Source organism: Mytilus edulis, chromosome 1 (genome assembly GCF_963676685.1).
Source record: "Mytilus edulis chromosome 1, xbMytEdul2.2, whole genome shotgun sequence".
Classification (NCBI taxonomy): domain Eukaryota; kingdom Metazoa; phylum Mollusca; class Bivalvia; order Mytilida; family Mytilidae; genus Mytilus; species Mytilus edulis.
This window is the reverse complement of record NC_092344.1, coordinates 101,178,879-101,193,003: the sequence shown is the minus strand read 5'-3', so window position 1 is coordinate 101,193,003 and position 14,125 is coordinate 101,178,879. Positions and strand designations below refer to the sequence as shown.

Sequence of the window (14,125 nt, the reverse complement as noted above, 5' to 3'; positions counted from 1 at the left end):
CGCTTTTTCATTAACATTCACTAGGAACATAATAGTATGAAATTGGTATTAAATAGACAAAGCAAGTTTAAAAAAATCATCAACTAGGAAATATTCTTTATAAAGCACACAAATGTCAGTATTCACCTCAGAGGCTAACAAAACCTTTAAATAGACTTATTAAGAAGGGATATAGTTACGATACTCTTGTCAGGTCATTAAAGATTGCATATTTTTGGCGTTAATATTGATTCACTTATAGGGTCTTTGCATCGGAACTAAACACATCTATTTAAAAACCAGTTGTTTGCATGACACGGGTTATGTTCTACTCATATATGTTATGATGGTATGATACTAAACACCTCACGGGGAGGATTGTACCTGATATTCATATGATGGGGACATAATCTTTCAATCAGTTTAATTGAAGTCTGGAGGTGGCATGTCAGTTAACTGCTAGTAGTCTGATGTTATTTATGTATTATTGCCATTTTGTTTATTTTCTTCGGTTACATCTTCTGACATCAGACTCGGACTTCTCTTGAACTGAATTTTAATGTGCGTATTGGTATGCGTTTACTCTTCTGCATTGGCTAGAGGTTGAGATCTCATAAACATGTTTAACCCCGTCGCATTTTTGCGCCTGTCCCAAGCCAGGAGCCTCTTACCTTTGTTAGTATTGTATTATTTTTATTTTTAGTTTCTTGTGTACAATTTGGAGTTTAGTATGGCGTTCATTATCACTGAACTAGTATATATATATTTGTTTAGGGGCCAGCTGAGGGACGCCTCCGAGTGCGGGGATTTCTCGCTGCATTGAAGACCTGTTGGTGACCTTCTGCTGTTGTCTTCTATATGGTCTGGTTGTTGTCTCTTTGACACATTCCCCATTTCCATTCTCAATTTTAAATTCCTTTATAATTCATTTTTTCACTTCTAACAACATACCCGGAGGAAATAATATATCTCAATTAATTTTCAATAGAATTTAAACCTTGAATTTGAATGCAAATGTGTTTTATTAAAATAGTTCACACAGAAAAAAAAAGTGAGAATAGAGTAGTCAGTTTAATTGAAGTCTGGAGCTGGCATGTCAGTTAACTGCTAGTAGTCTGTTGTTATTTATGTATTATTGTCATTTTGTTTATTTTCTTTGGTTACATCTTCTGACATCAGACTCGAACTTCTCTTGAACTGAATTTTAATGTGCGTATTGTTATGCGTTTACTTTTCTACATTGGCTAGAGGTATAGGGGGAGGGTTGAGATCTCACAAACATGTTTAACCCCGCCGCATTTTTGCGCCTGTCCCAAGTCAGGAGCCTCTGGCCTTTGTTAGTCTTGTAATATTTTAATTTTAGTTTCTTGTGTACAATTTGGAAATTAGTATGGTGTTCATTATCACTGAACTAGTATATAATTGTTTAGGGGCCAGTTGAAGGACGTCTTCGGGTGCGGGAATTTCTCGCTACACTGAAGACCTGTTGGTGACCTTCTGCTGTTGTTTTTGTCTATGGTCGGGTTGTTGTCTCTTTGGCACATTCCCCATTGCTATTCTCAATTTTACTACTCTTTCCACAATTGTCTTCAGGTAAAGTTATGTCTTTATAATTTATCGTCTAAATTTCTTAGTGTCATGATGTACACCTTGCAGGTAGATATTACAAATACGCCCGCCCACTTTAGATTTTAACGGCAATGCCATTAAATAAAATGCACTCGAAAAAATCTTTGACGGTGTAGAAATCACACAAATTACTATATTTTATGCAAAAATTAAACCGCTAAATGACAATACTGGCAGGAAGATTGAACTGGATTTCCAGTTATTTTGAAACCTACTTTAATTCAATTTTCTATGCTGATGAAAAATATTTATTCTCACTAAATGCATATTCATATTCGATTACATATATATATATATGCACCTTGATCTAAATTTTAGTTCATTAGTTTCAAATCTTTAAACTCGTGACAATGCATTAGTATAATATTACGACTTTTATCGTCTTTTACCATGGTTGACCTACCTATTTGCATTGATGCGTTAAGCGAAAGTAGTCACGTTTTTGTGTGTTCATGCCGTAATCAAATCTAGTAAAGGCGACTGAAAGTAAGTACATTTATAGAAAACAAAATATCTATAACATGTAAATAATTTATAACCATTCGCAACAAAAACAAACAAATAAACTAAGGTACAGCAGTAGAGTTAATATAACGTGAATTTACAACATAGATCAACGAAACTTACTTGTCTAAAAGGTTTCATTGCGTTTATTTTGGTAGTAGGACACTTGTAGAATTTGTCCTCATTTTAAATATGCATGAAATATTTACCACTTAACGATAAGGGAGTTCGCTTCTCAGTTTCAAAATAATAAGCTTTTCAAAACACTAGTTTGTATTGAAAGAGTATTAATAAAGGAATCAAAAGAGCAAAAAAAATATATAGGTCAATGTGCTGGTTTTCGAGATATTAGCCATTGAAATTTTGGCGGGAAAATGTTCTCTCTTAACTTTTCATAGCTTTATCATTTACAAGTTTGAGTTCTCCAAAACTATAATTTATTTTTTTAAGGCATTCGAATGGATAAAACCAGAGGATTCCAAAAAATCTGACAAAGATTCAAAAGCATGACGAGCGACATCCTTAAGCAAAAAACGATCAATCAACCAATAAAAGACAATACATTATCCGTCGAATAAATTGTGCATTTATTTTTTAGAAAGCGCATTTATCATATTTGTTGAGTTTACTTCTTTAAAGGAAGTAAAATTGTTAAGGTACGAAATACATATAAATTTACAAGAATAGTCTTGCATTCATTCGGGATTATATTAAAATTTACTATTAAGTTCAGAAAAGCACATGCGCCAACAACAAAAAATGGTACTATAATTAAAGCGATGAATCATAAAATGTTCAAAGCTGACATTAATGATGCACAGTACTTAGAAAGACAAAAGACATGTGGAATCTATCGATGACATAACATCAGTACAATAAAAACATAACTTACAAAACGCACAACAACAATGCTTTAATTGCTGTTCTTCGTCTCCAAGTCACAACGGGGCCTTCTCCGCGAAAAATAATTGTTCTATTTTCTCTCAATATATGTATATAATAACTCGTTCGTGTTTTAAACAGATAGAGAAGGACCAAAAAGTAGAATCAGCATACTTTCAAAGAACAATGCCGAAAAAGGGTAAGCTATTTACTTTTCGTAGAAAAAAAGTTGTCTTTAAAAAAAGAAACAATATGCATGCAATAACTAGAATGATATTATGATACATTGTATTTGGAGTTTGCGCTTGTTACCTTGAAAATTAGAATAAACAGCTAAAATGGTCAACACTTTGCCAGATCTACAAACAAAACATATTGTTTAAATCGTGAACCCCTTTCAGTAGTAATACCTTTAAATTACGATATTTATCCATTTTCCGTTGGTATTTTTCCTATGGTGTGCTAAAGAACAACATATATATAGATGTATATCATTTGAACTCCGGTATACGGTCTGTATACAGACATTGAACAAAGCACAAAAGATTCATAGTACGGAACTACAAATAGGACAACTTGATTTTTATAGTTTTGATGCTCGAAAAGTGAGCACCTGAGATCACCCCCAGTTTTTGATGGGATTCGTGTTGCGCAGTCTTTAGTTTTTCTATGTTGTGTCTTTTGTACTCTTATTTGTCTTTTTTTTTTATTTTTCAGCCATGGCGTTGTCAGTTTGTTTCGATTTTTGAGTTTGACTGTCCCTCTGGTTTCTTTCGCACCTTTTTTATGAGAACTGTCATGAAATGAAATATCTCCCCATTTTTAACTATTCACAACTTGAAAATGCGAACTGTAAAAGTGACCAGCAAGACAAAATTCAAAGAGGTAAAACATCAAAACCATTGATCTATTTATGCATAGACGTAATAACTTTTAGGGTTATTCTATTATCTTGAATACTGAAACTATAATGGCAAAATGATAAAACTTAGTCTTCATAACCAAGTGTCCAAGTTTAGTAGAGAGGCTTATATGGGCATTCAGTTCAATATTTTGTTGTTCCTTAATCTTGCTTTGTTAAGTATCGCGTTGTTTTCCCAAAAATAGTGGCTTGAATATGCATTTATTCATGTTTATTTAAGGGTTAAAAGAGAGAATACAAGCTGGCGATAATATCATAGTTGCAGAAGGGTATATTTTTGAATTCGAAAGAAGAGGATATTTACGTGCTGGGTGTTTTGTTCCAGAAGTTGTGTTAGAACATCCAGAACAAGTAAAGGCCGTGCATGAAGAATACGTACATGCCGGGAGTGATGTTGTGCTGGCGTTTACAGTAAATAAGTTATAGTCAATATTCAATATGTAATTTATGTTTATTATTACTTTTTATTACTAGTACTTTAAACGGAGAAAATGAGCGAGGTAGAAAAACAAATGTGGAATTGTCCTACCTTGACGATAACATAATTTTACTAAATATTGTTAAAAGAACATCATTATTTTCTGGTGAAACACCCTAATAATGCATTGCCACGTTCAACAGCTCGTCAATTTTAACGTCAGTTTTTGGACTATGGAATGGGAGATGACCAGATGGATACTAATCGTTACCAAAGACAAAACTGATGAAATAGTTCGAAATTTAAAACTACCTGTAATATGAATCAATGATAGTGTTTCATGTTATTTACCGTCACATAAATTGGTAGGATTTGTAAAATGTTGCTTTCATAATTGTGTTTACAAATTTTTAAAACAATCTGAAGATTGCAGATCTTCTCAACATATTCAAAACTTTTATTTCACGGATGATCTCTTGTAGCGTAAAAATCCAATATATAGTGACTATAATGTTGTTCACAACCCACTGAATCATTTATTAATCGTCATGCCTTCTTGAATCTTGGGAAAACGTACTGTCATAAATTTAGATGACATACGCAGGGCTAAGTTAATAATTGCATATTAAAACAGAAATACTGATTTCAATAAGCCTGAATAGCTTATGATAAAAGATACCAGGCTTATAATACGATCGTTTCGTCTACATTAGACTCATCACATTGCATTAGAATTAAAATCGCGTCAGAATAAGCCAGACTTTCCTTGAAAGGATTAACTGTGGATTAGAAATATGGACTGTACTCTTCCAGCAATTAGCGCGCTTGTTCTGTGAAGGTATCCGCTTGATTGTAAAAAATATATCTTAATACGTTGTTATGTCTGGTCAATAAAGGTCAATAAAAAAATAATTCGGAAAGCATGGACGAATATATGTAGTTTCCATTCAATTTATTAAAATAAAATTCAAACTTACTATTTTGGAGCATGTCAGTCATACTTCAAAACACTTATTGAAGACCGTTTGTTGACCTGTCAAGTCTTAAAATAATTGTTAGGTGTTAGTTGTGTTGCTGTCAAAATTTTCACTTTTCCATTTATTAATACAACAAGGTCCAATTTCCCATCATACCCTTCATTTCCACTGAAAGTCTATTCAATCAGAATTCAAATGACATCGAAGCTAACCGCTGATAACCGTAAGAAGCAATAGAATTAAACCATTTGAATTAAGAAAGCAATACATTTGTTAAATTCACATTTTTGTTTATCCTTTTCTAGTATTATGGTCACAGAGAGAAGCTCAAGCTTATTGGAAGAGAAGCCGACCTTAAAAGTTTGAATATAAAGGCTCTTCGTCTAGCAAAGGAAGTAGCAGATCGTACCAACACACTTTTGGCGGGAAATATTTGCAATTCTACTATATACAAGAGAGATTGTCCTGATGCTATAGAGAAAACGAGAGCTATTTTTAAGGTAAAATATTAAAATTTCTTTTTCAGTTATTCATAAAAGAGGGGCAAAAGAAACCAGAGGAAAATTCAAGCTCATAAATCAAAAAATTAACTGACAACGCCGTTTCTTAAAAGTAACAGTCAAACAAGAGTACATAAAACACATCATAGAACAATAAAGAAATATCAGAAGCGATCACACTGAAACGTGTCACTATATAAAGCTTGCAAGTAATCGTACCACTGACAAACTTCAGCAGAAAGAGTTAATATTGAATATAAGGAGTCTCAACCCCTCCTTCGCCGTTTATTAGATTTATAGTAAATTCCATTGGACTACTGAATAGCATAAATATAGTCCTTTCCCAACCGAGTTTTGTTATATCTTTTTTAGCCTGAACTTAAGTGTTTACTGTTATTTTATAATTTATTATGACGAATGAAACTCTACGTTCCGCTCAAAGATAATCTTATCTCACTAAATAGTTTGTAGAATATGTTGAACGAATCCATCCTATCAAACTTGAAATAAAGGATACCACAGATACGGCTAAGTCTGCATCATATCTTGACTTACATGTAGAAATTGACCTCTATAATTATGTTTGGTTGAGAACAAAACTTAACGTCAAATAAATTATTTCAACTTCATAAAAACAATCAAGTTTATATTATATTCCAGAGCTTGCGTCTTCTATCATGATTTCCCTCAAAGACTGCTGCTTCTAAATCAGGCATCTGCTAATTCTAGGATTATAAGTGGTCAAGTTGAATACAATCTTTCTTAACTTGTACAGAAGATATCACGTGGACCGTTAAAGATGGTGACGAACATGCTCCAACTGTCCAACTTTTCTTCGAATGATACTTACACGTATCACTGATTTTGTAATTGCATGATCTGATAACCTTTTCTGTTAACATGAAATTGGGTTTCAGTGGTTATCGAGTTTTTTTCGTCCTTTTCCGTAGTTTACCTTGTTGGTCTTCCACTTATGAGTTTGAAAATTTCTTTGGTATATTTGACCTTTTTCTAAAAACATGACCAGGTCCTTAATCATTATTGTGTTGTGTCTCATCACGAGTTGTCATATAGATTTTCTTAAGTGTTTCGATTTGTCTTCGTATCTTAAAGGAGCAAATAGAATGGGCTATAGCTGAAGGAGTGGATTACATTGTGGCAGAAAGTTTTAGTGAATATGGGGAAGCAGCTTTAGCACTAGAATGTATAAAGGAATACGGAAAAGGTAACTGTTTGAAATGTTGATTATGATTGTCCGTACTAAATTCTGTTATAGTATTTTCATACAATCGTAAACGAAAAAGGGGCAAAAGGATACTGAAGTGTTCAATCAAAAACCGTAAACCGTAGACAGAAAAATCACCATGGACAACACAAAAAGAAAAAGAGGAAACAATAGCCCACAAAATACTACACAGAAACAACATGAAATTAACAAAATAAAATAAGGAAAGGAAAAGTAGTTCTGATCCACATGTGACACACCACTGTATGCTCATGGCGAGTAAACATCGGTAGTGTTACAACCACATAAAAGAGGACGGGATCTTAACTACGAAGTGTGGAACATAGTCAACTATGACATATATATTCCTGAACAGTCAAACAAATAAATGGCATCCTCCAAAACATCTTTGATCAGTAGCTTCCTCGACAAGAGTGACTTATATGATGCGTATTCGTGTATATTGTTTTCTGAAGTATAAGTATCATCAACCGATTACAATTTTACGTCGTCAGTAGATAACGCATTGTCACAGTAAAAGTTTGTGAGCAATGCGCAAAATTACAAAATCATTCACGAAATTATATTGTAGTTATGCTCCATGAACATTATTTTACCGCATATTAAAACTGCTAAATGTCCAGATTTTGAAAGTATGCTGTCTATCTTTTTTATTCATAAGTTCGACGTCAAACCCTTTTATAAAAGCGTGATCGTTGTACATTTTATAGTTCCTGCTGTTGTTACAATGATAGCACATGCCGAAGACAAAACAGTAGACGGATTAATGTTTGGTGAGGCGATGAACAAGTTGTACGCTGCAGGCGCTGATATTGTAGGGTTAAACTGTGGAAGAGGACCTACTACCATGTTGTCTTTGATTGGGGAAATTAGAAAAACTTACAAGGTATATTAAACAAGGCTAAAATATATTTAATGTGTAATAATGAATTCTACAATAATTGTATTCATCAGTGATGCTAAAATATTTTTTAGGAGGTTTAAGTTCTGTAGATGTGTAACCTGTTTGTACAAAATATCAAAAACGTTAATAAAGTTTAACATCTTATCATATATTAAAGATTACATTAACAATAGAAGGTAAAATCACAAAAATACTGAACTTAACCAAACTAAAATGAATAAGTTATTATACAATAGGGTCCCATGGCGGCACTTCCTGTTCCTTATAGAACCACTCCAGATGAGCCTACATTTCTGTCTATAATAAATCCCGAAACAGGTAATTATTGAAGATGCAGCTGCTTACAACTATATTAATTTTCACACATTGGTCGATGATGTATGATATGTATTCCATGTATGCTATTTTTCACTCTATGTATCTCTACTGTAATAAACAAATTGCTCTTTCCCTTGAAATAAACCCCATTTGATCACATATGGGTTTGTTTAATATTAGCATGTTAATTGAAACTGATCATTTACTATATTATGATATTCATTCTCCAAATTATTGTTGGTAATATGAATATGTAGCAACCGCACTTAATTAAACCGCCTGTGCTTGATCACAATAAGTAAACTGCCCATCCGAACAGTACGGAGCAACTGTAGTAACGCTTTGGACTAAAACGTCTACTTAAGTATTTGTTAATCTGATAACAGATAGACACTAGTTGTAAGAAGAGTATGTGGTATGCATGACAATGAGAAAACTCTCCATCCAAGTCACAATTTGTAAAAGTGAACAATTATAGATCAAAGTACGGTCTTCAACTCTGAGGCTTGGCTCACACCAAACAGCAATTTATAATGGCTTGAAAATTACAAGTGTAAAACCATTCAAACGGGAAAACCAACGGTCTACTGATGACTCAAATCTATATAAAAGTGAGAAACGAGAAATATTTATAAACCACATCAACAAACGACAACTACTGAACATTAGGTTGCTAACTTAGGATGGGTAAAAAATCAGCGCAGATCAAGGAGTTATGTCCATGTAAACTCTTTATAAAATTGCATTGTGAGCACTGGCACATTCTACAGTCCTTTCCCATTATGCATAAAATTTATTTTAAGGTTAACATCAGCACTTTCTTCGACAAACTTTAAATTTTGATAAAAAACGTGTAAAGCAGGATAACATTGGAAATTTGGTCTTTTATTGATTTTACCTTGAAGTTCCGAATTTTTGTTTTATTTCTATTGTTTTCTTACTTTTTGTTGATTATATTACAATTATTATGCCCGCGTCGCACTGTCCCGTTTTTTATATACGATGGACACCCGAATGCGAAAATTGTAAGTTCGTACGAAGTTGGTCCCGATCTTGTTAAAATACCCCAAAGTGACCGAAGCAAGTACGATGAATAACGAAGTGTATACGATTGTGCCGAAAGTATATGCGATAGCAAAAGATGGACATACGAATGTTAACCGAAGACGGTATTTAAGCTTCATATCTCAGCCGAAGCCTACAAGACGGATCACGAAGGCTACACGATGGATTACGATGATGGCGCGATGGCCATACGATGTTTAAAAGACGTCGTGTACAGCTTACGATGCATTTAAATTATATGCCGAAGGCATCACGCGTTTTAAATTGTTAGATCAATATTGAATATACATTATATTGTACATTTAATTTTTGGTTTAATCATAAAACGGAAGACCGTGGGTATTTCCAGTTACTGAATAATTTGGTTGATTTCTAAAAAAAAATAGTTTATGTATCAAATATGCGTATTCAATTTACCATTTTCTGCATGTGTCATATACAAATATAGTGTCCATATTTGTCCCCAATATGTTACATACGAGGGGATGACACGCTCGGCATTGCCTTGTTTAAACTGTAAAATGTGTGCACTAGTCTGAATAATCACCCATAATTATGCCCATGTTTACTGATCTATCTTAAAGGTAAGGTAAGGGGTTCGTTGATCCCTTTTATTGAAAAGGAAAGGAAGGATGTGGGAAAAGCAACAAATGTGGCAAATATGACATATAGAAAACAAAATGTTTATGGAGTAAACATTCGTGTGACAACAACTCAGACGATACATAAAAAATCAGAATAACGAAGAAAAAGTTAATTTCCCTATATACGTGTACCTGCAGTGTTGGTATACGAGGCGCGTTTATGATTTTTATTATGTTATTTGATATGAAAAATTGACAAAAATAATATTTTATTTGTAAAAGTAAACCCTGAGCCTGTAATACCTGCTCTTCTTGTTCCATTTGAATTAATAGAAACAACGCTGTCGCCTTTCTTGTTTGCATGGAATCATATGATATGAGGTCCATGTTCTTTCTTAACTGTCGTATTAGACTGACCAGTGCATATCGCGCATGGCACTTTAAATGTATTTAAGCGCGAAAATTAACTTACATTTAGCTGGATTTATTGCCGTCGTAGTTCCATCTTGTCGCCTTCGTACTTTTATTCGATGGCTTCACGACGGGATTACGAGGTCTTCACGAAGTCGTGTTGCCATCGTAAAACCTTCGGTTATCTTCGTGATTCATTCGTGTATACATCGTAATGTCAAAACTGCCCGATGGAAACGATGAAAACACGAATGCAATACGATGTTCAAAGATGCATTCCCGGTGACATTATGATGGTGAGGATGGTGATACGAACTCAATACGAACCCTAAACATCGGACGCACCTTCGGGGATTTTTTAACATGTTAAAAAATTTAGAACCCTTCCCGAAGTTGTCCCCGAAGGCTAGAAAAAGAGGCCGATGGTTCTACAATGGTTAAAGATGGCACTACGAATAGCCCGATCTGGATACGATCAGTCCCGATTTTGAAAATTTCCATAATCGTGTTGCCATCGGCGTAAAAATCGGGACAGTGTGACGCGGGCATTAAAAAAATATTTCTTTTTCGCTTTATTCATTTATACAAAATTGACAGCTGTTTATGAGTCTTATGATTATTGTAAATAAACTCATCATAGATACCAGGACTAAATTTTATATATACGCCAGACGCGCGTTTCAGCCAGGTACATTTTATTGATAACTTCTATAATTATGTCCCTTTCAAATTTCAAGTGTTACACGATGCTTTTGGCGGTTGAGGGAGTAAACCTTGTTTTAACAAAATTCAGTAAAAGTTTTTCATAAGTATGGCTATATTCACCTAAAACATAAATAAACATGAATTTAATATTAAATTTTAAATAGGCCTGGTTTTTGTTTTTTAATCAATGAGTACGAGGTCCATATTCACTAGTATGGATGGGGATGCACATAGAATTGCTAAAAAAAACTTGTGAACTTGTGATGTTCAATTGTTAAAACAACTCTTGAACTCATCATAATTGTTTCATATTGGGTACATTGATACTATGAAAACAGATATCAAACTAAGCGGAAGATTTTATGACTTCTTTGCATTCTTTACGATAAACCCCTGTATGATTGCAAACAAATTGACGGAAGATCACATATGGTTCCAACAGAAATCCCATATTTAATAGAAGTCTGTTGAAAACCATTCGCCTGACGTTACAAATACAATGTCAGACAAACATCTTTTAAATAACGTATTAAATCTATAGTAAAAGATCCTTCTTATCTGCAAGAAAAACTGACATCAGAAGATATTTTTGTCAGAAATTGGCAACATTTTAAGACAGAAAAATAGATCAACTGATACAATACTTGCATTTGGTATACACAATTTGTATTCAAACTAAGAGAAAACTCTTAAACAATATAGAAATCATATTTTATGAACATTACACATGTTGACTTTAAAACAATTTGGTCGACTCTGTCTTTAATTGAGTATCTATAAGTATCTTAATATTTCAGTTATCGACACTACATAGTGATGTATAATTGTGTTGATTAGTAGGTCCGGTAAGGGCCGATATTGGCCTCAAATTTCAGGTTCATCTTACGAAAGTTTTTGGACACTTTTTAAAAACTTAAGTGTCTATTTCAATTGATTCGATTAGTTTATGTGAATGATTTTAACTGAATTAGTCATTAAAACGCCCTGGATCAAGCTTAAATATGAAAAATCTATCAAATATGCCAAAAAACGTCACTTTTCAGATGGTTTTTGTCAAAAATGAAAGGGGCCGCATCCGTGTTCATCCTCAACCTTTATATATGTTTTGTATTATCATCAAATACAACTTACATTTCAATATTATGAATGAACACGGATGCGGCCACTTTCGTTTTAGACGGAAACCGTCTAAAACTTAACCAAAATGCTAAAATTTTGTAGATTTCAGTAATTTAGCATGACTTAATGATGGTAGTTCGCGATATTTGTGCATTGTATTGTCAAAAACAGCCCATATTTAAGTAGCAGAAGCATTTTACTTTCCAAAAAATAACTTAAAGATTACATTTTCACAATTTTGTAAAACTGCTATATTTTTGGGCCAAAAAGAGGTCTTACTGAACCTACTCCTTTACATTCTAGGAAAAGATGCCTTTCCCGAAGATTTAACAGCATTTCACTGCAGTAGAACTCAAATTCGGAAGTTTGCAGAGGAGGCGAAGGAACTTGGAGTACAGTATGTTGGTCTTTGTTGTGGAAACGCATCCCATTTCATGAGAATAGTTGCAGAGGTTTATGGTCGGACACCCCCTGCAAGCAAATATTCGCCAGATATGTCGCAGCATTTCATATGGGGCGATAAAAACTTCGATAGCTACCTCATGGATTACAGAAATACATTGGCCCCTAAATAACAAGGTGCAATACATGTTGACACTAGTCCCTTGTCAGAAAAAAATTAAACAGCAAAATGTAAACAGCTATTGAAAATTTCAGTCTTTTATTAAAACAGATGCCAATAATTGTTTTTGAATTTCAAAATTTCACATAAAAAAATTAGTATTTTATAGAGTATCAAATTATTAGCCTTGTACCTGATAACTATTAGGATCTTTCAGACACCTACTTCTCCAGCATGACAACCTGTTACCCGTTACCGAATACTTTGAATTTTTAACATGTTTAATGAACATTCCTCATCATCTCTAGCACCTCACAAGATGATTCCTTCTTATTTGGTCATCAGCTTATCAATGTTCAAGGAAAATTCCCGCCATATCTTAAATACCCTCTTTTTCAAGTGGCAATCATTATCTTATTGTCTTTTCTCTATCCAGATCGACACACTTTACAGAACCTACTATTTGATTTTATTGTTGATCATTTTTCTCGACCCGAATATGTATAAATTATTTTATAAACTGAATGTGTATGAAAAAAATCAATAAATAACTGAACATAAATACCATAAGCGAGGGGGAGGACAGGGGTAAGGGAGACAGGGAGAAAGGGGGTAGGAGAAAGAAGAAAGGGGTGGGAGAAAGGAGAAAGGAGGTAGGAGAAAGGAGAGGAAGGCTGGGAGAAAGGAGAAAAAGTTGGAGAAAGGAGAAAAAATAAAATATCTCTCCTTTTAAAAAATGATCTAATATTTCAAGAAAAAATATCTCAAAAGGAGATGTTTTATTCTAATGGGAGAAAGGATAACAGGGGTAGGAGAAAGGAGAAGAGGGGTGGGAGAAGGGAGAAGGGTACCCCCCCCTGTCCTCCCCCTCATAAGCGGTACCATTTTATTCTGTCCAAGTGCGAATTTCGAGAATCAATGTCTCAACAGTAATGCTCGAGGCCAATATATTTGAAAATCCAAAGCTTATTATAAGGATTAAGAGCTATAAACCAAAAGGTACAAAACAAGCATTACCAAAGTCGGGCAAGGTATCAGAGCTATGCATGAGGGAGATATTGTACATTCCTTGGTTTTAGATAATTTCAAAAATTTTGTTACAGCAAATTTTAATTACGCAAGATTGTATGGCTACTGAGATGGTGATACGCTCGGGGACTATCAGTTCACCAGCAAAGGGCATGCATCAGTGGGAGTAATAACATAAACGGTACCAGATGCGCATTTCAACAATCAAGGTTTCTTCAACGATGGTCGAGGCCAAATTATTGTAAACTTCAAAGTAACCAATAAACCACAAAAGGACAACAAAATATAGCCAAAGCAGGGCAAGGAATCAGAGCTGACAAAAAATTACATGATCCATATTTTTCATTGGTTTTTATTTTAATTAGAACTCA

At 33.9% G+C, this 14,125-nt stretch overlaps 1 protein-coding gene across 1 annotated transcript; it reads left to right on the top strand.

Annotated features, from left to right (window-relative positions):
* The first annotated feature begins 1,995 nt into the window (after nucleotides 1-1,995).
* LOC139498293 (betaine--homocysteine S-methyltransferase 1-like) lies at nucleotides 1,996-12,891 on the top strand. Its single transcript, XM_071286659.1, has 8 exons — nucleotides 1,996-2,094; nucleotides 3,136-3,193; nucleotides 4,137-4,327; nucleotides 5,617-5,811; nucleotides 6,925-7,036; nucleotides 7,768-7,943; nucleotides 8,198-8,279; nucleotides 12,467-12,891. The coding sequence occupies exons 2-8, from the start codon at nucleotides 3,181-3,183 to the stop codon at nucleotides 12,736-12,738; spliced, it is 1,041 nt and encodes a 346-aa protein (XP_071142760.1). The 5' UTR covers nucleotides 1,996-2,094; nucleotides 3,136-3,180; the 3' UTR covers nucleotides 12,739-12,891.
* The last annotated feature ends 1,234 nt before the right edge of the window (nucleotides 12,892-14,125 follow it).